At 40.2% G+C, this 24789-nt stretch overlaps 1 protein-coding gene across 1 annotated transcript; it reads right to left on the reverse strand.

Annotated features, from left to right (window-relative positions):
- Nucleotides 1-938: 938 nt before the first annotated feature.
- Nucleotides 939-22807, reverse strand: LOC148427604 (cryptochrome-1-like). Its single transcript, XM_088409269.1, has 15 exons — nt 22650-22807; nt 18873-19036; nt 15538-15646; nt 15305-15447; nt 13534-13718; nt 11210-11298; nt 9812-9952; nt 8810-9121; nt 7901-8052; nt 6769-6971; nt 6418-6531; nt 6214-6330; nt 5952-6032; nt 5018-5139; nt 939-3531 (listed from the first exon to the last, which is right to left on the reverse strand). Exons 2-15 carry the CDS (start codon nt 19028-19030, stop codon nt 3523-3525), a joined length of 1935 nt encoding a protein of 644 aa, XP_088265395.1. The 5' UTR covers nt 19031-19036; nt 22650-22807; the 3' UTR covers nt 939-3522.
- Between the last annotated feature and the right edge of the window lie 1982 nt (nt 22808-24789).

Consider the following 24789-nt stretch of genomic DNA (forward strand, 5'->3'; position numbering starts at 1 on the left):
TCTGACTCGCTGAGGTGCAATGAGAAAAGATGCGACCTGATCTATTTTGAGCAACGCTGAATGTAAATGTTTGAAAATAACGCCCCCCCCCCAAAAAAAAAAAAAAAAATCTCCAAAACAGACTGAGATAACTTTAATAATGTTGCCGCGGGCAGTCTTGTGAGGAACTTAAAAACGGCTTTGATGGGGCAACGACGTTTGTCTTTGGTCTCACCACAGTAATGCCACCATTCTCCATATACTTCATGTATTTAATTCTCGAGTTAGGGAGCTTTATGGAAGTTGGCTGCGTGGTTTTTCCTCACCTATGTAAACATTACCGTGACGCCCAAACAGCCATTATTGTACAGTAGTCCTTAGTCATAAAAGTCGCAAGACTTCATAAGCGAAATTGTTTCACTGATAGTTCCAAAAATAACAATATAAATTGCTGCCAAGCTGTCCTATGCGATTCACTTACAGATCAGGAATGTAGAATAATTTGAATACTTGCCAAAATAGCAGCTGCTTACATCATGCTGACCGTTATCCAGCTTTAATGAGTGTGTTAGACAACCAATACTGTTTAGGGGATGGGTGAGGAGCGGTACCAAGTATTAGAATCGGGCCCGATAAGTGCCCACTAGACACAAGTGTCAACTGCTGTCTAGGAGCGGTTTTACAATCACAAACTAGAAACTACAAATTAGAAGAATAATGGAAGGAAATTGCCAAAATTGGAATGAGAGGACTGCTCTGTCATCTTTGGAGGGACTTTTGTTCATCAAAAGTACAAGTGGTATCGGTACTTGATACCAGTGGCTAGGCAAGAGTAGTAACTTTGACCAGATGTTAAGGGATGGCCGAAATAATAAAATGTAAAGGTATTGCCCTAAAAAAGCAGTTTGTAAACATAAAACATAGGGCAAAAAAAAAAAAAAAAATCAAAGGAAAGCCTGTTGAGTTGAAACTTTTTATTTGCTGCCATGATGGCGATTAATCACAAACAAGGCCTTTAACATCACAAGGCAGGACAGACAACAAGCGCCAGTTTCCAGACGTAGTTGATGGCGTCGGCAGAGGAATTTCTCTCCGCGTCTCACCTCATTTCAGGCGAAACACTGAGGCCGCCGATGAAATAAAGTGTACGTGGATCATGACCTTCCTCTACCATTGTGTGATACTAGGCAGTAAGATGACAAAACTAAAAGAAAAAAAAACAACTTTACGCTCTTTTGATCAAAGCTACAAAAATGAACTGCTTAAATGCTTAACAGAACACAGAATTATGATACAGATATACAATAGTTTGCCCCCTCCCAAAAAGCTTGTGCCTCCAAACTACAAGGAAAAAAAAAAAAAAAAAAAAAAAAAAAAAGTTACTGGGAGTCGCCACATCGTTTGCTGCCCCAATCTGCATCTTTGGGATAAAATGGTATGGGGAGCTACGGGTTGTTGAGTGGACATCATTGTTGAATAAAATAGAGCATAATTAAGGCTCAGTCATGGGAGAGACCCAGAGAAAAACAAAACAATGGTCAGCTCGAATGAGAAAACAGAATTTGAAAACATTTGGCTGAAAATTTGGCTTTTCAAGTACTGTTTCAGCCAGACTGAATTTGATCTGTGATCCAAATAAAATTGTGACCTCAAAAGCATCCCCATATGGCAGCAGATTGGGGCTCCAAACTGAAACCTCCCAATGAATCATATTGTGTGCAGTATAAACATCAGCTTGCATCCAACACGGGCAAATGTGACATGTGCACTCTCCGATTCAATTACGAAACCAGAGCGGCGGACTTTCCCACATATTCACAGAGCGTCCGGGTACCCAATGACAAGCCATGTCTTTGATGGTTATTAGATTGATTTAGGCACCATTCCAACAGTGACATTTTGCAACACTCTGAATGTCAATTGCCACACAGTGGCTTTGTGCTGCTGACGGACTTCATCAGGAGGTCGGGCTTGGTTGTGAGGAATGTTCGTTTCAAACACAATTTGCCTTTATTTTTCTTTCTTTTTTTTGGGGGTGTTTTATATGAAACAGTACAAAAACTGGGACCCGAGAGACGATCCTCCTACCTGAAATTTTAGCAAGCAGGTGAGTAGAAATCATGATGTGTTGTCAATCCTGTAGCACAGGCTCAAGTGTGGTTTTGGTGACAACATCAGGGGGTCCCACAGAGATGGAAATATGATACGGCAAAGCTCAAAAAAGCTCACATGAAAATGACCTCGGCGGGAGTTGATTCATTTGTTTTTAAGCTTGCTTGAGGTACTACGTAGTGTGTATAGTGCTGTGAAGCAATACCTGGCACGCCTCATTCTTCATTTGATCATCTAAACGACACAAAGGCATTGTAAACAAGTTTGGAAGGTCACCAATGGAATATGTGTGTTGTCCTTCGTAACGCGTTGCTTTTAGCTGCCAAGACAATGGATTGGATGAGCTAACCAAAGGATCGGCAACAGCTCCATCCATCCATCCATCCACCCATCCATCCACCCATCCATCCATCCATCCATCCATCCATCCATCCATCCATCCACCCACCCACCCATCCATCCGCTTGCTCTCACAAGGGTCACTAGCTTGCTGATGCCTATCCCAGCTGTCGTTGGGCAGTAGGCGGGTAACAACCTGAACTGGTTGCCAGCCAATTGCAGGGCACACAGAGAAAAACGAGCAGTCACACTCACAAACACACCTAAGGGCAATTTGGAGTGTCCAAATACACCGACCATACATATTTTTGGTATCGTGATGAAAGTGAACAAGGGAGCTCAAAACTGTGAGGCAGACGTGCATACCACTCTGCCACTGATAATTCCAGATACTGTATTAATAGTCTTTATAAAACTTAATGAGCTTACACTCAGCACCAGTGCCAAATTCATTTTCGCCAGGGAGCCACATGATAGTTACAGTTTCCAGTATTTCCTGCACGACTGCCTCATAATACATACTGTTTTTATAACCAATTAGTGGATGACTTCTAAAAGCTATTTAAAAAAAACCCCATAGAACAACAGTTTTTTCATTTATTTTAAAAGTTGCATTGGCTACCGCATAACACTTGCAATAGTTCAATGTTATGAACATGAATTCACTTTGGCCTTGAGTTAGACACCTGTGCCTTACAATAACACCATAGCAAGTAAATTAAATGCTCAAATATTTATTTTTCATCCAGATGCAAGTAGGAATTTTGTTGCTACCATAAAGTAATCTCGAAAACTACTGAACTTTATGTATGCAAATATTGAGATGCTCCCACAAATTAAGGTTTTTATCGGCACGTTTTCTTGGTTTGTCTTTTTTTGGCTTTAGTTTTATTACGATTAAATATTTAGGTCAAATTTGTTTGTTGAGGCTTTTTTGCAGGTCTGCAAGCTACTGAGGTCAGAGGTCGCCAGACACCCTTGGCAAATCTGAACCTTGAATCACATTTTCACCTCTGTGTTGACCCCGGGAGTTTCTGACTAAGAATGTGTCTTATAAAGGACCAATGCCGATGTCTTCTTGGGTGACGTCCTTTAGGTGGTCTGCAAAGCACAAAGCAGGACAACGTAATTGTATTTTTTGCACATTATTTTCTTTGACTAGGTTCTAGATTCACACTCAAAGGGCTTCATTCCCATTGATCAGACTTTTCCACATTTTCAAATGAACGCCATTTGTATGTGACCTGTGTGTGAACGGCAAATGGCCCAAAACTGCCCCATGTGCGCAGAGGACACCGGAACGTCAGACACAATGGGCGCGCTTAAAGTTCGTGATTACGAAAGTACCACAGTGGCTGGCCGAATGGCATCAGAATCACTATGCTAGAAGTTAGCGCTTCCCTTCATAGTTTCCTAGAAGATTCTGGGAATGGATCTCTACTGATATCAGTGGATCTGTATCAGTATGCGATCCTCTGGCAAATCATGGCTTGGCTGAATACATCATCACATGACATGGAATCCTTTGAAGCAGTCAGCTTTGTCTCCATTTTTTTGGCCTACCAAAAGACACGCTTTGCCGGGTTGGGAGCAACTTTAACGCTGATCGCTTGGATTATGCTCTTCTATCCTATTTTCTCTTCTTCTCTTCTCATGCACTTTTGCCCCCTCCCAGCCCTCCCCACAACTGCACGACTCTCCACGGCTCTTTCCCCTTATCAGAATGGCCACGTCTTTCTAACCGGCAGGAGTAATGGTGCAATCAGTCACAGTGGTGAAAATTCTTTTCCAGAGCTTTGAAAGATTTAAGGGTAGTTTGACCAAATGTGTTATTTCAAAAGTGCGTATAAAACGGGTAGGTCTTTGTAATAATTGGTACACATAAAGTAACTCTCAATTTAAAAAAAAAGGTTGGCGACCCCAGAAAGTGAAATACAAATGTTTTCTTCTTTGTATATTATGGTTGTTGCTTGGTAACATTGTCAACCACAACCCGTACACGTGTTAAATAAGTGAAATGCGAGCATCTGAAAAAGAGACTAAAAGAGACCACTTTCCATTTAACGCCTGTTTTCCATGAGTGAACACCCCTTGTTTTGCATGGTTAGTGTTTTGGATCTTTTAATGCGAGCACAGCAACAGCACATTTGCATGAAAGTCTCTCCAAGCGTGGCGTCCCGGTCATAAACATTTGTTGGCACAGCAACACCCTCCGTCCCTCACAAATACTTTTGTAATGGCTTAAACTGGTTAACGATAGTGACCAAATAGAGTCAATACGGATTAGTAAATTACAAATGATTATCGTGTGGATTCTGTGGCGGGTACTATAAGAATAATGATCGCGTTAACAGATTAAGTACCAAGCCCCGAAATAACTGGACAAAGTAACATGTAAAAAGCAATTGAACATTGATCAGACATACTGTATATTACATTATCTGACCAGTTTGCCATTTGAGGTGTGTGTAGTTCCTCTGACACTGGATCCAGAAGAAAAATTCACAAAGTAGGAGAAAACTTGAGGATTAAACCTCCACGAGGCTATTTCAAAGCCTCGGTGTAGGCAAGCAATCTTCCGACTGACCTCTGTACTCTGCCTCTGCATTTTGTGCCCCGAGCAGGACGACGGGTCTTCCTCCCCCGAACTTTCACGTTCCGTCTCCCGTTCGCGTTTTCCCGTAATGCCACCTCTGATGTGAGCAAGTCCTGAAGGCACAAAATAGGAAGGATTATGGATGAAAAATGGGCCAATTATGGATGAAAAATGGGGTGATGTTAAATTCTTGTGAGAACCTCACATAGTAATGTGATCAAATGTTGCGAGCGACAACATCAGATTCACCAAGTGACGCCTGTAGTCTCTACTTGTCCAGTGAGAGGACAAACAGCCAAGTTGTGCTTATCTCAGTGTTTAGTCTGAAGATGGCGCCACATAGGCAATTTTACCCCAAAGCTTTCAACAAACATGCATTAATATGCCAAAACAATGATCAGGTCACGTGGACAGTATTAGAAGACAAATATTTACACACTTCATCAGAAAAAAAAATTAAAACAAGTAAAAAAAAAAGGAAAGTTGACTAGGGTCGCGCACTTTAATAATGTTAAAAACACATAAAAACAAAATTTGACCCTCAACAAATGAATTCCATTACTTCCTATGTGGAAAACATGGATGAAAATATCTTGCACCACATTGTTGCAAGTTGAGAGCAACAAGTTACAATGACTATAATGCAATGTCTGTAAAAATGTCTACAGCGTTTTCGTAGTGCTAAACCTGCCAAATAATGATGTTTCATTCCTTCTTGACAAAAAAGGGCGCTCCTAAGAGTTGGACAGTGGCAATATAGACAAAACATGATGGGGCACATAAATATGTCAATCACTCACAAGAGGTCAAAACCTCCTAAAACCACATTAAATTCATGTGAAAAAATGTGTAAGCTATAATGCTGCAGAGGTGGCAAGTCACTGAGAATGGTTTCAATGACTTAATTCACTTTGTGCCATCCTACCTGGGTGCTGAGGTACAGCAAATTCATGATACAGTCGGCTGTTGGTGACCACTGTGTCTTTTTCTGGCACTGTGTGGTAACCTGCAGGACACAACATCCAACATTACACATTCTACTTGTACGTAACGCATGCCTGTGGAAGAGGAGCCTCTTATTGATCACTATTTTATTTGGCTGCCTTAAAAAATATATCGCATTTTACTACTATCTACTTAACCAATCTCCCATAACTATCTCAGAAACTCATGCCATGTGAACCCACCGTGCTGCGGCACCATTGGCTGCAGTCGCTGCCCCGTCTGCTCCTCGCTGTCAAAGTTGAGGAGAATGCTCCCGCTGGCATTGCCCGCGGAGACAGAGCCACCCGACACTCCAGGCACTAGAACGGCAACACAAAACAAGCTGGAAGCGGATCGCCAAACGGGCCATACAGGAGGCGGTGTCAAAACTATAGCCGTGCACTAACTGTGGTGGGCACTGTTGTTGTTGCTGTGGGCCCCTGGCTGTTGTTCTCCTGGGGAGTAGGCCATCATTCCTCCGTTTCCATTTCCGTTGGTGGATGGAACAGATGCCAGCAGGCCTGAAAGACGCACGCGAGTATTTGGAATTGAAGGATCAGCGTTGCCATCAATGATAAGCAGAATCCCGAGGCAAACATTCTGAGTGACGGAATTTGTGACATTTTACAAGAGTCATAAATAGTGAGTTTACTATTCTATGTATGGTGGAATGCATTGATATTTTCACTACGCTGAGTGAGTATGTGGGTAAATCATATGCTACACAAAATGCGCGGAAGAACATTATGTGTTCTGACCCAGTCCTCTGTATCGGCTCAGCTGCTGGTAGATCTGCTTCATCCTCTCAATGTTGAGGCGGCTCGCCTCGGCGTGGTGCACCATGGGTTTCGGGTAGTGGATACCGACGACACACTTGGCGGCCGCTTGCACGGACTCGGGCGCGTTCCACGGGTCGTATATGAACTTAGCAGGGAAAGCTCGGAGGACAGGTAAGTAACGTCTGCAAGCACAGGGAGACATTAGATATGCCGGCGTGTGTCAAACGGATGCGGATGCCTGTGTGTGCAGGTGGTACAGATGTCGGGAAATACAATGGTACTTACAGCTACTTATCTTAATTAAAGAGTACATTCGGTTCAGCCATGTCGCTCGTTGTGTGGGAGGCATAAGTGCTGTTGTATTTTGAGATCATTGTAATGATTTAAACATGTCTTGACCCAACAGGGAACAACACCACAGTAAATGTTTGGCAAGGTTTTTATGCTGGACGCTATTCATGATCAATTTCTGTACACACACAGGTTTTCTCTGCACATGACACATTATACCAAAATGCACCGTGTGTACTATAGAGCAAGAGTCCCCAACCACTGGTCCGGGACCAGGTACTAGTCGTAGGTTCAACTGGTAACGTGAGAGGCTGCATGGCCCGCACCCGAAATAGTGAACTATTTGTTTCCTGTATTATCAGTCTGAAAGAAAGTTTTTAACAGGAAATATCAGGAGTCCAACTTGAAATGATGATTTCTCACGGTAAGGACTTTGAGTGCTACTTTCCAGCCAAAAAGGACGCACAAACTGATAAGGAATGGATTCTTGACCTATTTGTTAACAAACCAAGTAAATCTCGTATGGCTGTGCAAGAAGATGAGCTCATCAGTGATGGCAGCCTTAAAAGTATGCTCGACACTCCCGACATCCCATCTGTGTGTAAGCTGAGGGCTCCCGTTAGTTTGGCCTTAATGTTTGAAGATAACATTCTCAATTGTTGATCCCTCAACCGCGGTCCATGATAAAATTCTCAAGCGTTGACAGGTTTGTGGTGGGGACCCCTGCTATATAGTATGTGTGTGTTGTTTCTAATGTACGAAAAGCTGGGTTCTTGAATTCCTGCTCACATTAACAGCCAGTGCCAGGAGAGGTACCCACCTAATAAAGTCACCATTGGGGTCAGTGCGCCGGCCAAAACCCACAGGGCAGTAGCAGTGGAAAAACTGCTGGAAAAAGGAACTACAAGAGAGCCACATCCAACTGCCGGCATTCACACTCCAGTCAGCGTCAAGAAGAAGCTCCTCAAAGACCTGTGGCATCACAAAGCCAAGTGAGCAGGACAGACTTAACATATGATACTGACAAGTTATAATAATACCGGTAATATTAATACTACGAAAGCGTTGCTGGCTGACTTCATTTTATACTACTGTGTGTTCAATTTATAGACACTCCTGACATACAGCGCTAAGAAGGTAATTTAATTACGTATTCAAAATGGTGCCCACACATTTGTCTTCAGGTCAACATTGTTTTTGATATAGTACTGTAGTTCATACATGTAACAAGCAGGTTGGAATGTAGTGAAGTGCATTCTCTGGTTAAGCGAGAGTACATTAAAAAAGAACCAAATGAATGTAAAGGTAGGCATTATGAATGAACTACAATGCCATACGATACGTACATGCCTACTAAACGCAGAACATGCTAAGCCCATTCAATCTAAATCGCGTTATACCGCCTATACCAACTTTTACTGCTTAAAGTGGTTGCAGAAGACATAAAGTTCAGTTAACTTTCAGCCACCAAATTGTCAGGTGTGCTGGACACATGGCCAATCAAAGGCCTTCTGTGCACCGGATAGCCGTTCCTGGCACAGAGCTAACTTCCCAACAGGCAACATGAAGCTAGCGCCGTATTTTACGCCCAAGAGCAGCTGGGCCGTTCTCGCAATATAAAGCCCTCAAATTACACCTCTTTACAAGATTGTAAAATCAGTTATTGCCTTTGAAGGAGCCTACTGATCCAACTGTTTATCGTGCTGGCTAACATCCGATTATAGCTTACCTTCATCCCTTCCTCCCAGCTGATCCACAAGTCGCCTCTGGTGAGGAAACATGCCACAGCATGGCGAGCCAGGTGATGGATCCAGCCCTCCTGCCTCAGCTGAGTCATGATGGCATCAATCCAGGGGAAGCCTGTCTTGGCCTCAGCCCACTTGGCGAGCGCCTCAGAATTTTTGTCCCAGGGGATGCGGACACAGATTGGATTCCCCTCCATCTTGTCAAAGCGCGGGTTGTTCGTGGCCGCAGTGTAGAAGAACTCTCGCCAAAGTAACTGTCCATAAAGCGAGAGAGGAGGGGAACTGTTCTTTTTCACCTGAGAAGAAAATATTGGAAACAGTTTAAATATAGCACGCATTAAAACAACATTATAAGATAAAGAGCAAGGCAATAAAGAATACAATGAAAGCAGTTGAAGTCAAGCATGCATTCATAGAATTAGAAAGATTAAATAAAGGGATCAAAATAAGCCTTTTCCCAACCAAAATTGTTCCCATTATAAAACATTTGCTAAACTCTCAACTTTCACCATTATAAAACTTTGTTAGCAATACATTAAATGTCAACATAAGATTCATAACTGCCATCAAGGTGAGAAAATGTTAAAAACCGCTTGTTTGAAATTACAAAAATAAATAAGTTGTCCATTTCGCTGTGCACAAGCAACTTTGTGATTCCTCCGAGGACAGCACAAAATGCCACACGCGTAGACCATAAACAGGGCAATGTTAATTTGTTTTAACAATTCAATTTATGACACGTGAACTGCAAAAAAAAACTATTTGAAATTTTATAAGATCCCAGACACCAGATTCAACAAATAAAATGTAAAATAAATATATAATATAAATATATAATACAAATAAAACAAATTTAATTTAATGAAATAAATCCTCTGATCTGCAATGCATGAACTCTTTATTACTATCTTAATCTTCCTTTACTATCTAGTTGATTTTTGTTCAGCAATCGAAAAACAATCCTGACCTCTGTGATGACTGCTCACCTTGCGGTACAAGTCCGTGAGCTTGAAGTAGAAAAGGCGACAGGAGAGGCAGCCGAAGCGCAAGTAGGGACTGAGGCCTGTTGGGCTGGCCAGCAGCGAGTTGGCGTTCATCCTCGGGCGCTCAAAGTTTGCCACCCATGCCTGGAAGGTGCACAAGGAGACCAAGGGAGGGGAGGTGCAGAGCATCCCACAGCGACCGACAGTAAGGCTATGTCCACATGTGCACTGGTATTTTATTTCATTTTTTTAACTTAAGTTTCCCCACTCTGGGGTTAGAGGAAAAAGTTAAATGAGGTCTGATAGTCTCACACAAAGAAGACTATCCATTTACAGCTTTCGCCACGAGCCGCGCATTGCTGAAGCCTATGGCAGCTGACTTTGGGCAAGAGGCAAAGCCTTGCACTGGTCATCAGTTTCAGCCTTATTTTCAAATAGACACATAGCCTGATCAATAATCAGTTATACTCATTAAACATCAATGCATGCTTTCGGAATGTGGGATTAAACCAGAGTAGGCGAAAAAAACCCACACAGGCAATGGGAGAACATTCAAAATTTAGAAACCATGACTTCAGAATTGTTATCCTCAGTGTTGCTCAGAAAGAAGACTACCTAAAATAAGAGTATTTCTAAAACGTTGTTATTGAGTGCACTCAAATTTCTGAGTCTCTTAAGATACACGGATTTTTTATTTTTTTTTTTTAAATACCCGTGTTTGTGGACATGGCATGACGAGGCATTCCAGAAAATAGGTAGTACAAAATTTAGGACCTCCTGATTAGGAAAAGTGTAATGTCACACAGAAGTTAGTCCTTGTCAATTTGGGACAAAATGATGAGCAGTGGGGACTCCTGCTATTAGTGGTGGATGTGCAGAGGGCCTGCCTGCAAATAGTGAATATGTGAGTATAATTGAAACCATTTGAAATGCATTGGGCAAACCTTGCTTTTTCCCTTATAAAACAAAGAATTCTTAAAAAACATAATTAGCCCCTAACATGCATTTTAAACTTTGAGTGCTCAATCGCAAACAGTCACCTGTATACTTTAGTTTAGTTAAGAAGTCTGATGTCACTTAGTGGCATAAGATTGGGAAAATATCTCAATTACCTTTGTGATTTTTACTTTTTGAATGATGACTAGCACGTAGATATTAAAACTATAGGCCCTATTCAACAACAATTTGCAGTTAGTCAAGTTTTTGGACATTTGACATGAAGACATTCGACATGAAGACATTCGACATGAAGACATTGAGGTCAGGCTTGAGAGGCAACAATTGGGAAAATGGCCCACTTCCCAGTTTTCTGGAATGCAGTGTTGAAGGTCTTTGTGGATGCTTAGGAAAGTCTGTCTCATCACAAAAACAAAGTAAAGAAAAAAAGGAGCCAACACTCACCTTTCTTTCTAAATGGCGCTCTATTCTGGTCAAAGCCTCCGTCTCTCCTCCTGGCCACACAGCTGTCGGCAGGCCCTCGGTGTCAAACCCTGAAAACATGATAAAAATTAAGTCAGAAATGTAATGTGTACCAAAAAGGAAAATTGTGTACTCTTCAATATGGAGAAGAACTTTTAGAATGAATAAATGCCAGAAAATCGTATTGACGTCAGATTTGGTGAGCTTGAGATATAGGTGTCAAACTCTTCTCGAGGGATGGTATCTTGATTTTTTTTTTCAATGTTTCTCTCACAAGTTTTTTAATGTTTTTTTAATGTTGCTCTCACAAGTTCTCTCACAAACACATCTGTTTCAAATGATTAGGATACTTTTCAAGCTACTGCAAAGCTTGCAGATGAGTTAATCATTTGAATCAGGTGTATTGAGGCAATAAACCTGGAAAACATGCAAGACACCAGCCCCCGAGGACAGAAGCTCCTGTGGCTTGAGAAAATCCTTTTGTCACATTGGAAAAAAATTGCAAACTTCAAATTGGGAAAATAAATAAGGAAATAAATCAAGCACTATTGCACAATGCACTAAAATTCCAATCTCAGATGTTGGAGCTTTGTCAATTGGAATGCAGTGTAATTGCACAAAAAGGCTATACCAGTCTTTCTCAAATAGCGGGGTGAGCCCCACGGGGGGAGGCTCGGCAATGTCAGGGGGAGGGAACAACGCATTCTGGGATGGCTGGTAGGTGATGGCATTCCAGTAACCAATGGGCAGATCAAAAAGTATACAGTATATTTAATTGGCTCTTAGCCAAAAAAAAAAAAAAACGAAATAAAAATTGAACGTGGCGTCGGAAGAAGTGGGTGGACGGCATACCCCCGCGTACCACGGCCACTACACCCCTGAGCAGCATGTGGCTGTGAATATGGTCTAACAGAGGCTAACACTGTGACTATGATCCTGACGGATTTAGGAGAAGAACAGCCTGACCTCTGCTCAGGAAGCATTAGAACCTTAAATATACTGCCCTGATATCTTACATGAAGAGTGAAAGACTGGCCCAGATGGAGGCAGCAGACGGCTGCAGCCAAGTCTTTTGCTCTCAATTGAGTCAAACCATCTGTGAATGGAAAGCAGACATCTGGATGGAAGCTCAGAGAAGATGAGCTGCCGCATTATTAATCCAATCGTCAGATTTAGACCGGCAGGTTCTTTAAATACAAAAATGTGGCGTGACAGATGGACCAAATACAAAAACAGTGTTTAGGTACCGCAAAAGAACATCCATCCATTTTCTACTACTTGTGCAGTATCATCCGGCTTTGAATGTGTTTTCAACGTGTATGTTTTTTTAATGTAAGCATAAGTTGTATAGCTTCTTTTTTGCTTGTATGACTATCAATTATGCTAAAATACTACTCAAAACATTAGATGCAAATGCAATCTTTTTTATCAATGTGAACGTTACAACCATCCAAATTCAATAATTTTTAACGCAGTAAATGTATGCAAATTGGGAGGAAATTTATTTGAAGGAATAGCATTAGCACAGCCTGGGTTTTATAAAATTGAGCATCCCAATGTGTGTAAATTCCTGGGGTGTTATTAAACAACTTCGCCCACACATAAGGGGGGGATAGTTACATACGAACACAGGCTTATAGCACATGGAACACGCTGAATTCTGGATTTGTTCTAGACATAGTAACTTGTAAACACACACACCATTTGTCAAATTACCATATTTTCTGCATTATAAGACGCACCGGATTATAAGTCGCACCCTCAATTAATGACATATTTTAAAACTTTTTCAATCACAATATAGTAATACTCAAAGTAAAAACAATAATAACTCAAATAATAACTCTAAACTCTCAATAGCATAATAACTCAATGTCAATATGACCAACCTTGTTCAACTGTAAACACACAAAAGAAACAGGTAAAGCTTACTTTCTTACTTCATTGCCCATCTACGAATACCAATCTCAATATTGATCCATATACAGTATAAGGCACACCTGATTATAAGGCGCACCATCAGCTTTTTTTTTTTTTTTTTTTTTTTTTAAAGTAAGGCTTTTAGGTGCACCTTCTAGTGCGGAAAATACGGTCATTGTTTTTCTTTGATTATGTTGATATCCCCTTGAAAAAAACAATAAAATCTCAATTTTAATTAATGTTGATCGTCCCCTGACTAAGTATGCACAAGTGAACAAGCTTGTCTTCAAATTTCGTGTGAATTAAATCAATTAATCATTCTGGATTGTGTGTATTTTTTCTCCATTAAAAGAAGCAACAACAGCTTTTCTCGTGGTGTTTCTCACCAAGCTCCTCCAGGGACGGGACCCCAAACTTGTCTCCATGGTCCTCCAAGATAGGGGTGATGCAGGTGGTCATCAGGTTGTCTGACAGCACCTCCACAGGCATCTCAGGAGGATCCAGGCGACTAATCAGTGTCTGGAAACGCTTGTAGGTGAGGGGAGGTTGGCCACTGTTCAGTTCTATAATCCTGGTGGGTAAGGGAAGAGTTAAATATCCTAATTCCATCCAGTTCTACAAAAAATGTGAAATACGTGACGAGCATTTTCAATTGGAATTACTTTCATGCTTTGTTTTGTCCTTTTTATTTTATTTAAAGTTCAGATGGAATGTTTTCTTTTAAAATCTTATCAAAAATCTTAGATAAATACAGTGATCCCCCTACTTCGCGGTTAATGGGGGGTGTCAACCCCTCGCAAAGTCTGAAACCCACGAAGTAGGGTATCAGTTCCTAGATTTCCAGTAACCTTAAACAATCGTTTGGTTTTTTGCTTTTTATTTCCTTTCTCCTATTATTTAACATTACATTATCCTTATTAACATTTTTAACATTAATGTATATTCATTAAATAACTAATATTACTTAGTTTGTTGAGAATTTGTTCTCAGGACTGGTTATCTGCACCAAGACTCCAGTGAAAGAGTAGGCAAGTCAACACGTTGAACTTCACATTTATTTTGGTGTATCATGTAGTATCTGTTGAATAATAAATCAAAAACAAGGTTAAAGTCAGTCAACTAATATATAAACACTTGCCGAACTTTAATCTATGAATTTACTGTATTTTTAGCCGACATTAGCGGGTTAGCAACAACTAACAACTACTAACTATAAAGTGCAACCTCTGCACAAACGAACACATAAACAGAATAAACACTCATCGCTTACTACACATAGGCAGTAGCGTCCATTATCAACATAAATGATAATAAACTATCAATACGAGCTTACGTTGTCATTCACTACGTCACCGTAACGAGCCGAATGATGCACAATGTAAAACAGGAAACGGAAATGCAACTTGACCCGACAAATTAAAAGCATGCATTTCAAAATAAGATAAAAACCGTCACAAACTCTAATGCTTGAATTCTTAACATAGTTAAACGAATTTTACTTTGTTATTTGATTAATACAGTTCTTTATAATGCACTTTTTTGCTTTTTTTCAATTTTTTACATTTTTGCACATTTTTTAAATGATTTTTAATTTTGAAATATTTTTAATTTTTCCTGGAAGAAAACACGAAGTACTGAGACCGCAATATCTGAGACCGCGAAGTAGGAAGGATCACTGTAATCACAAGAAAGATTGGCGAAGATTGAACAAGGCAATCTCATTGACCAACTTCACATCATTCGCCCTTTTGAGGTCTGCTTGCAGTTCCACAGGAATGTACGTGGCATGCTTCAACTTCTTGATGGACTTTAGCAAACACGTCTCTATTTTCAGCATGTAAATAGCATTTAAAATGAATGAGCGATAATGATTAAAGGTCATCCATCCGCTGTGTTCAGACCCAAACTGGTACAAACCCCCTTTTTTTTTTATGTGCCAGGTACCAATACTCAATTTAAGCTGCCTTATGACGATTTATTAAGATTGACATACCAATTTTTTTCTGGTCAAAAATAAAAGAGCTCTTAGTGTTGATCTTTTGAGATGGACCTCTCATAACAGCAGAGAGCACTGCAGTCATAACTGAAGTTCGACAAATGTCAAGTTCATGAGGATAAGGTTTTAAATTAGAATCTATTGTGAGGTGTGCAACATACTTGTCCAGGTCATACAGGGTGTGTGAGATCTTGACAATGACCTCCACTCCTGCCTCCATAGCCAGCTTCTTGATGGCAGCATCTCGCTCCTTTCCAAAAGGCTCTGAGTCATACTCGAAGGTCAATCGTGAGATTTTCCATTCCTGATGCAGACACGCATAAAACATCAATGCTACAAGTGTTAAAAAGAAATCACACAGACTCCAAGAGGTATGTTTATAGGTGAAACGGACCTTAAAGAGCCGTGGGAACACATTGGCTGGCTGGCCCCTTATGACAAAAAGGCGAGAGTTGAGCTTCCTAAGGTTTGCATCCAGATCCTCCAAACACTGGAGAAGAAACCTGACGGAGAAGGGGGAAATTAATCAGATTTAACTATGATTCAACGTATAATCAAGCATGTGTCCTTGGTCGTGAGCCGATCTTAGGGGTCTGAAGTCTGAAATATAGTTTAGCCGCAAAAGGATGCCATTTCACTTTCAGATGATTTGTTGATAGAAAATTGCCTGTTTTAGAAAACGTGAAGCTCTTCTCGTGATAAAAAAGTAATTTGTCTTAAAGTAGTCCGATTTTTTTTTCCATTTAGTTTTGTTACAGCAAGCCCTTTTTCTGAGGCAAATTCAGGGGCACCTTGCTCTGTGTCTCCATGCTATTGATGCTGGTGACGTTACCATCACCATCTACGCAACACCTCAGATTTGATCACTCAAAACTATGATCAAGTTGATTGATAAAATAGATTGCGCACTCTTGATCAGAATCTCTGACAGCTAACTGAGGTTTTTTCAATGCCCAGTTACACCTGCACGTATGACCTATAAACCAGAGACAACACGCCACCAGTCTAGACTGTGTCTGATTAGTATGAGGATCAAGCAGGGGCCTGCCAAGCCATTTTGTTCATGTCAGTCAGCCTTGTCCCTGATGAGAGATGATGTTGGGACAAAGCTAATCTTTCTCATTAGAAGGAGGTATCACACGTTTGCTGTGAAGAGGATGAATTCACCCTCTGCAGACCTGTTGATGGTCTGCGACTCTGAACAGCTTAGTTATTGCAGAGCTCTGTCACCTGCTATTGGTTGAAAGTCAGTTTACCATTCATCCATCTAACTCCTATACATCATTGGTTAGGGTGATGTGAAGCCTATTCGAGCTTGTGTGATAGGCACAGTAAACACTGTACTTGCCTATAGTTAGTCACACAGCACAAAACACCCCAAAAAACATTCCCACCCTGATCTGAAGCCTATTCTAGCTCTCGTGAAAGGCATAATACTGTACACACTGGACTAGGCAAAGTGCACACTGGCCTGTAATCAGTCACACTGCACATGACAGTTACTGAGTGGGACCTGAATCCACTGCTTACACAGAAGTCAGGCAAGTGAAATGGTATTTGAACACACACACACACATATATACATATATGTGTATGTATGTATGTATTTATATATATATATATATATATATATATATATATATATATATATATATATATATATATATATATATATATATATATATATATATATATATATATATATGAATAGCATTGAATCTACTGCTAAGCCACAACCTGTGATCCACTATAGCTGAATGGCAATGGTTGCATTAGTTACACATTATAGAGTACAGGACAAATTAATGATAACCGCTTTGCAATTTACCGGTTAGCATTCCCTGACATCGCTCAACATTTTGAGTGGTTCAATTACTTAGGCACTTAACAATAGGGATTGGGGTCTCAAGATGTTTTTTTGTTTTTGTTGTTTGTTTTGGGTGGGGGCGGGGGGTGCACCAGAGCCCCAGTTGCTTGATTATGAGTATCTTACACATTCTGTAACCTCAGAAATGCATTAGGATCAAGAAGAGAAAAAAAGAGCAAATCCAGATTGTCTAAACCAACTCTTTCTTTTTTTTTTTATTTTATTTTATTTTTAATGAAAGTACCCTAACATGATACCTTATTGTGTGACTATGAATCTACAGTAGTGCAGTTGTCATTCAAACCATGTTAACACAGTCTTATTGCATGTCAAATTACAATAACAATAAGAATGCAATTTTTGTGACTGGGTATGCCACAGCTTAATACTTGTGTAATTCTCCACCCTTGTTTCTCTTGGGCGGTGTGTCTCGTGAGCAACTTCCTGCAAATGGTGGTAATTTACTGTGTACGGCTGTGTTTTAACTGCATGAGCAAACCTCAGACCTTATATAACTGTTCTGGCCTACATCTGTTGGTACAAATACCCTATTTCCATTGGACTACAACACAATCCCTTAGCCTAGTAACCTCATTCCTGGCGCACAGTTACACACTTTCTCTCCACTCTGAACCTCTTTGTATAAATATAATAATAAGTATTGAGGCGATCGGTATGTTTCAAAATTACTCATTAAGGTTTAATACATGGTCTGACATACTACGGATTAGAGCCAACTACGAAGTAATTAAGAAATAAATCTGGGCAATTTGGGGGAGGGGAGGGGGGGGGGGGGCAGTTGAAAAATAATTAATTATTAAATAAATGGACTTTCCAACTTTTAAGTAAAAATTCTGATTCATCACTTAATCAACCAAATTGCTGATTTAAAAAAAATAAATAAAATGTTTTCAGCCGTACAAGGACGAGTAAGGAAGTCCAAAATTACAAGTGGACATGTTATTGCGCTTAACACATCACAGTTATAATTTGAATTAGTTTAATAAAAAAAAAGTCCAATATGGCTATGCCATTATTTTGATACTTAATTGGTTTTAAAGTTTTTTTTCAGGGTCTCAGATGCTATTTCATTTCCATTTGCACTTTTATCCTTTACGTACACTGCCCAATTGACGGCTGGAAAATTAATTTTCGGTTTGAGTCATGGTAACTTTAAACTGCGATGCTTTCAATACTGATGTTCAATTAATTGGGTTGAAACAAAAACTTGTACATCTTCTAAAAACTGCTCTCCCTCAGACATTCAGCAGCTGTTTGGTTATAAGTGTCACACTGTACTACCTCATTCCTCAAATAAGTAAAATAACAGTTGTGTCAGTAGCTTCCACACACAAACATTCTTTTGAATGCTGATGAGATAATGTACAGACTCCCGGGATTCACGTCGGGATGATGATGATGTGACGTCTCACCCACACTATTGCATATTTTGGCAGATGACAAGAGTGATGGCTAACCAAACGCACTTCCTTCAGCAATCAGGTTTTTCTGCAGCCTTTCCAATGAGCGCGTCTGTCTGCATGGAGAGCTCCTCGCCACAAGTGGGTCACGATCACATAACCACTCACAAGTTGCATGCCGCTGCCTGGCACACTAACCTACATCTGCTTCCTCACTTGTTCTATAGTTAGGAAAAACTGTTGATGAGTCATATTTGTTAAAAGGACTTCTGCAATTTCTCGTGTTACTTCCGGGCAATTTACTAGGTAATTAAAAAAAATAATAAATAAATAATCAAAACCGAGTTGTTGATTTTTAATGAGCAGAACTTTGTCTATAACATCATTTTGTGTACCAGATGATATGCAAGGATTAAGAAACACTACAGAAAAAAGGCTTACCTCCACCTGTTGACCCCAACATTGGAGGAGCCGGCAAACCAAGGGTCCAAGAAGTAGACGCAGCGCACCGTGCCTGCCCCCTTGACTGCCTCTCTGAGCGCTGGGTTATCGTGAAGACGGAGGCCCTTCCGGAACCAATGGATGGAATTGGGGGCCATGCTTATCTGAGAAAGGGATGAGAAAAAGATGCAATTTGAAATAACTTGTAGGTACTGTTACGTAAATGTGCTACTTGCTTGTGAGATACAGTATATCTCATGAAGACGATGTCATACACATTTTGATATATTTCAAAGTAAAGTGAGTGCATTTTGTTCCAGTTGATGCACTCACATCTTTGAACTGATTTTCTTTCTAGTGTGCTGCCTAATTCTCATACAAGTCAATTGGATAAACATTCAAGTCAAAATGAGGTTACAGAAAAATCTGAAAAGTATTTCTCCTCACTATTCCAAAATAGAAAACTATGGCAGAGAACGGCAGATTTCTTTTTTAACAGTGCCCCCCCCCCCCTGGTCTGCATCACAGTGACATTGATAATGCAGGAAAAAGTCAGCCTGGCAATTTGCAATTTGCTGTCTAACAAGGTTGTATCAAATATATTTGAGGGGCTGCACAACTATGTGAAAGAGACTTTTGTTATTCCAGAGACAAGTTGCGAAAACCTCCCTTCTCCTGCCCTGTTTTGTCCTGGAAGGAAGCAATCCCTCTATGTCAGAAAATGTATTAGGAGATAAATGCAAACAGGTTTTTTTGTGAGAATTCCTAATGATTCAAATGTGTGATCTGTGTTTAAGAGGGTCTCCGATTGGCAGATACTGTAGGTGGGTGTAAACGTTCTGAAAACAAAAAAAAGATATCAATTTGGCTACATTCCGGCTGAGCGTACCTGTGCAGTCAAAATTCAAATTTATTTCAACGAGTAACATCTTCCCAATATTCTGTTTTGTCCTCACTGTACTCCTTGTCCTGCCGTTGTCACTCTTTTGTGAGTTTCAGCTGGAGCGTCTTCCCTTGAAGTATGATAAAAGCTTGGACAAAATCTGACAGCCAATCTGTCCATCAGTTTACGGGCATGCCTACAAGATACGGGATTGACTCCCGGTGTGACATCGACCCATGAAGGCAGGAGTTGTAATTCACTCCTGCTTTCATTGGCCTATGTTGCGCCGGGAGCCAATCACGTGTCTTATAGGAGTACTCGTGAGCTGATTGACTGATTGTCTAGCCTGTCAATCTTGTTCAACCTGCTGACCCGTTCCAGCAAATAGTCTCCACCTCGCACGTGAGAACCCGCGAGAGGAGAAATGCAGTCAGTACAAAACACAACGCTGTTATGATTCATTGGAATTTCGATCATAATCTCTACTTCCGTTATACAGTTTGATCAGGTACAAGCTCCACTCAGGCCGACATTGGAGGAGTGCAATTACAGTCAGATTGTCACAGTGAGCTTCTTAGCAGTATAGCTTGTTTTTAAAATGAAAAAAAAAAACGAACAAACCACAAAGGACCGAGGGTACGAAAGATGAAGAGTAAAATAGCTAGGGAAGACCATCATGTAATTTTGAAATTATTTATTGAGCATTTTTCAAAAGTCAAAATCAAAAGTCATGAGGGTATTGTGAAAAACAACAAATAATGTTGCTTTTACAAATATTAGCATTTCTCACATCTTAAACCCTGGTTTTAAAGTCCAGTGTGGCTTATCTGTAGTTCTGTTTTTTACTAGCCACCAGGTGGCAATCTATAGGTAAACAGAGAGGGAAAAGCTGTACAACAAACGTTAGTCCTCATGGAAAATGTAGACTTCAAGGAGGGAAAAGGGAGAGTAAGTAAAAGTTAATCTTTTGGATACAGCAGAAGCAAATAATTCTGAAGAAAAAAATATGGAATCAAACTGAACATTTACGTTCACAAAACATCTGCATCAGATTACACCTGCTCAGTAGTCTTTTAAACAGGGATGAGGGCTGTGGCACCAAGTGGATTGACAAAGAAGTGGATTTACATAAAGAAAAGCAAGATGAAAGCTTTCATTAACACCTAAATTGAAAACATTTTAAATATACACGAAGAAAAAGCAATTGTGGACTGCTGGTTGTATGAAAGTCCTATTAAGGGCTGTATCGCAAATCTGGATTAAGCAGGAACTTTTGCTGCTTGTTTATGCCATTCCAAAGACATTCATAGAGACAACTGTCTGTGGAAAACATGCAAATGTCCACAGTTATTAAAAGCACTCGGGATATGCTTTCATCACATCTTCAATAAATGCACAAGTTTATATTGACCTTCTGGGCATGTATTCCAACAATGCACAGGATGTTTGCAGGGAGGATTAAATCAGTTTTCAAGATGCTAACGCGTGTAGCCATGCAGAAAAAAACTGTAAAAATATTCTTTGAAGAAAACCACATCAAGTCAGAATTATCGACAGCAAAATAATCTTGATCTTTATCCCAGTAGAAAAATAGATATAGATATAAATATAGATATATTTTTAACGTTTAAATAGATGAATGAGCATTCTCTGAGACTAGTGTTTCCACATTTTTTGCCAGGTGTAGTAACAGGTCATAGTGGTTTTATAATGCCGACAAATTGACCCTGGAGCAGTGTATTGTACCCATGTGGTCTAACTGTTCAGCATAGGAGGAGGTTTGTGTTTTAGTTTTAATGTTAGTACCTTCCATAAAATAAATGTCTAACTGAATTTCAAATGTACAATTTTCTGGGAACTCATCTTGTACGGTCTAGGTAACAAGGATTCCTTCAAACGGTTTGCCAGATATTACATGCATGTCATCATTTAGCAGCAACAACAAAGGGCCATCAGGATGGATAGGTTGAGGGATAAAGGGGCTGAGGGATAAAGATGCTTTGCAGTATTCATCTTGTAAGGGAAATTCAATTGAAAAGCGACACTTCCTTTGACAATCATTTATAACTTGAAAATTCTGTTGATTTTTCAAGTGAGTGTTTGTCATGAATGTTGTTGCCTCATGGATGACATGAAACCTGTCACATCCGGCTGACTACTGATGCCAATAACCTAATGGCTCAAAGTGAATAGTCATGTCGGCTGACATTCAGCATTTCGATGACTAAAGCATGAGGTTCAACACAATCTGTTCTGGGACACGCTTACCTTCGGATTTGTTCGCAATTATTTCAGTTTTTCATGATCATAAATAAAAAACTAACAGTTCATACGTGTTTAGGTAACTGGAAGAGTAATAACCAAAAAAACAAAAAACAAATGCACCAATAGAAGGTATTAAGTGCAATAAGAAGTACAGTACGACAGTCGTTGTTCTTTTCACCTTTTCGCCAAACATGTAAACAAAAAAGTGTAAGCAGTAATTAAAGGCACTGTGTAAAATGCCCTGCATTTCTTGCACCCATAGGAACACGGATTTGCACGCTACGACAATGTACTGTACATACTGTGCTTGCACACATTTCTCTGGTGGCTCAACTTCCCAGTTGGAAACTAGGTCATGCGTCTTGTGCATTGGAACCTAGCGCTAACATCATTTCAATCTTAAACTGAGTCTAAGCAGCCAATATGAACGTCGTGGGGTCCTTTGTTAAAAATTCCACCCAAATAAAACGACATTTAACACTCTAAAGTTGATGTGCCCGGCTGGACACCAATACGAGAAACCGGGTCAAGGAGCTCAAGCCTTATGTAACCCGTGGCGCTGTTTATAAAAAAAAAGGTCCTTCCCAGCTTGAAACTAAATACTTCGGTCCCCTAAAAAACAGTCTTACCTGTCGGTAGCACCCCGGGGGTGATGTCTAAGTCAGGCCCAAAGAAAGGAGCATTCTTCCCTCCTGTGCGTTAAAGTGTCGTTCGCCACTTGGGTACGAGAAGGTCTACGGCAGAATACCTAGCCACTAAGTCCAGTCCAAACCACTTGCAGATTGCTTGGTTTCATAACAGTTCGGCTCAATGCGCATGCGCAATGCGCCTCCTTTTGTGAGGCGTTCATAGTTCTCCTGACCTCTGAGATGCTGACCAGATCACGCGCCACAAAATTATTGAAATCCGTGTGTGAAAATGTCCAATGCGGTGGCATATATACTACACGGATATAGCTTTTATGATATGTAATAGTAATTATAATGTCGCCACTTTCAATGACCAAACATGGATCTCATCAAAAACGTTATGTTCTCCAGAAATTCCGGAATAATATTTGGATTGCGCCCATATGATAAAAATACAGGGGCATCAAATATGTATAGTGTTACAATAAAAGTCTTATAAATAAGATCTAGCAGTTAATCTCCATTAAAAGGGGGGGCTCATACACTTCTGTAATTTCTGACAGCAATTGAATGCAGCACAAGCCTTTCCCAAACATGAATGCAGCAACGCTTTAAATGCTGCCTTTCCATTGGTCGGTTTGCCGGTTTCCGTCATCCACCGGGTCACGCTTAATGCAGCTTTGCTAAGAATGTTAACTAAACGCGTGGTTCAATTGTGACTTTTTTATTTTTATTTTTTGCATATATCAGGTGTTTGCAGAACGTTGTATTTACTCTCTAAGTATTGCTGAAACTAAATAAACGTATGTCTGTCAGCAGGATGAGAACAAATCATCATTTGTGGCTGTTTTGTCATTTATTGTTTAAATAATAAGGTCGTATGTTTAACACATTACCTACGGCGAAAAATATTTGTGGATGCAATTTATAATTTATTTTTTTGTAGCTCATGTAGCTAATGAACAGCAAAACGCTTGTGATTCCCATTAATCCATTTTCTTTAGCCGCCTATCCTCACTTGGGTCGCTGGCTTGCTTTGTGCCTATCCCTACATCTTCGATCAGCAGGCCCATGGAGCGGAAATCTTACAAGATTTGCTGACATTATTTTGTTGTTAGAGTGTTTTTCAAATTTGACCAACTACGTGATCATCTCACTTTAAGGGGTAGCCATTTTTTGTTAAATAAAATTCAACAATTTATCATAGAGTCAACCAGTTACCTGAAACAAATTTTGTTCTTATGCTCGATTGTGTGATAGTTCAATTCAATAAACAGGAATTAGATTTTTGCCTTGATCACTCTCCATACAAATCTTTTTTTGTTGTTGTCCTTCAACACACACATGCTATGCAAGTGCCAAGATTTCTGGGGTGGTGTTGTGTATGGCTTGCGTCACCCCCACTTGACTCCTTGGATAATGACGCCTTATCTCAAGGCTCTGTGCTTAGTTGACGTAGAATCAGATTTGTTTTTGATCCCAGTCTGGGGCAGTGGTAACCAAACAGCGTCAGTGTCCATACAAGCATGTGATCCAATCTCCTATTTCCTGTCTTGATGATACTTGTTTCTATCTCAAACTAAAACTTATTGCTTGAACTGTGAGGTTTTTTTTTTTTTTATCTGTTATCGGGCAATGCGACGTACTTGCGGCATAAGTAGGTTCTTGATTTCTTCTCATCAAGCAGGCTTAATATCAACCTATTTTATTTATTCCAATGAATATTGACATCAGTGTTTCTGGTTTATTTTTGTAGCGAGCCAATGATGAAAATGTAGAAATAATTTGCTTTCATAGCATCATGTTGACAAATGACAGGGTTCGAGTAGAGTGTTTTCTACAAAGCCAAATGCAAATCCACGTGCCTGATCTGTTAGACATTGTCAGCATATGGATATAACGTGTCTCATTGACAGGAACTGTTGGCCGAGGTGAGATGACGGCTACAAAGAGCATGCCCTATGCCACGTTTTAACACATACATCCGTTGATAGAAACAGCACATCCTGACACGTGCCCTTTTCCACAGGCCTCATTTGTCACCTGCTCTGCCACCAAGAAGGAGAAATTCACACCAAGATTTCCATTCCAATTTGCTCTAAAGCCTGGTTTTCAATGGACTTACCCAAGAGCAAAGGTA

This window comes from Hippichthys cyanospilos, chromosome 2, assembly GCF_059441005.1.
Source record: "Hippichthys cyanospilos isolate Australia breed blue-spotted pipefish chromosome 2, RoL_Hcya_1.0, whole genome shotgun sequence".
In the NCBI taxonomy this organism is placed as follows: domain Eukaryota; kingdom Metazoa; phylum Chordata; class Actinopteri; order Syngnathiformes; family Syngnathidae; genus Hippichthys; species Hippichthys cyanospilos.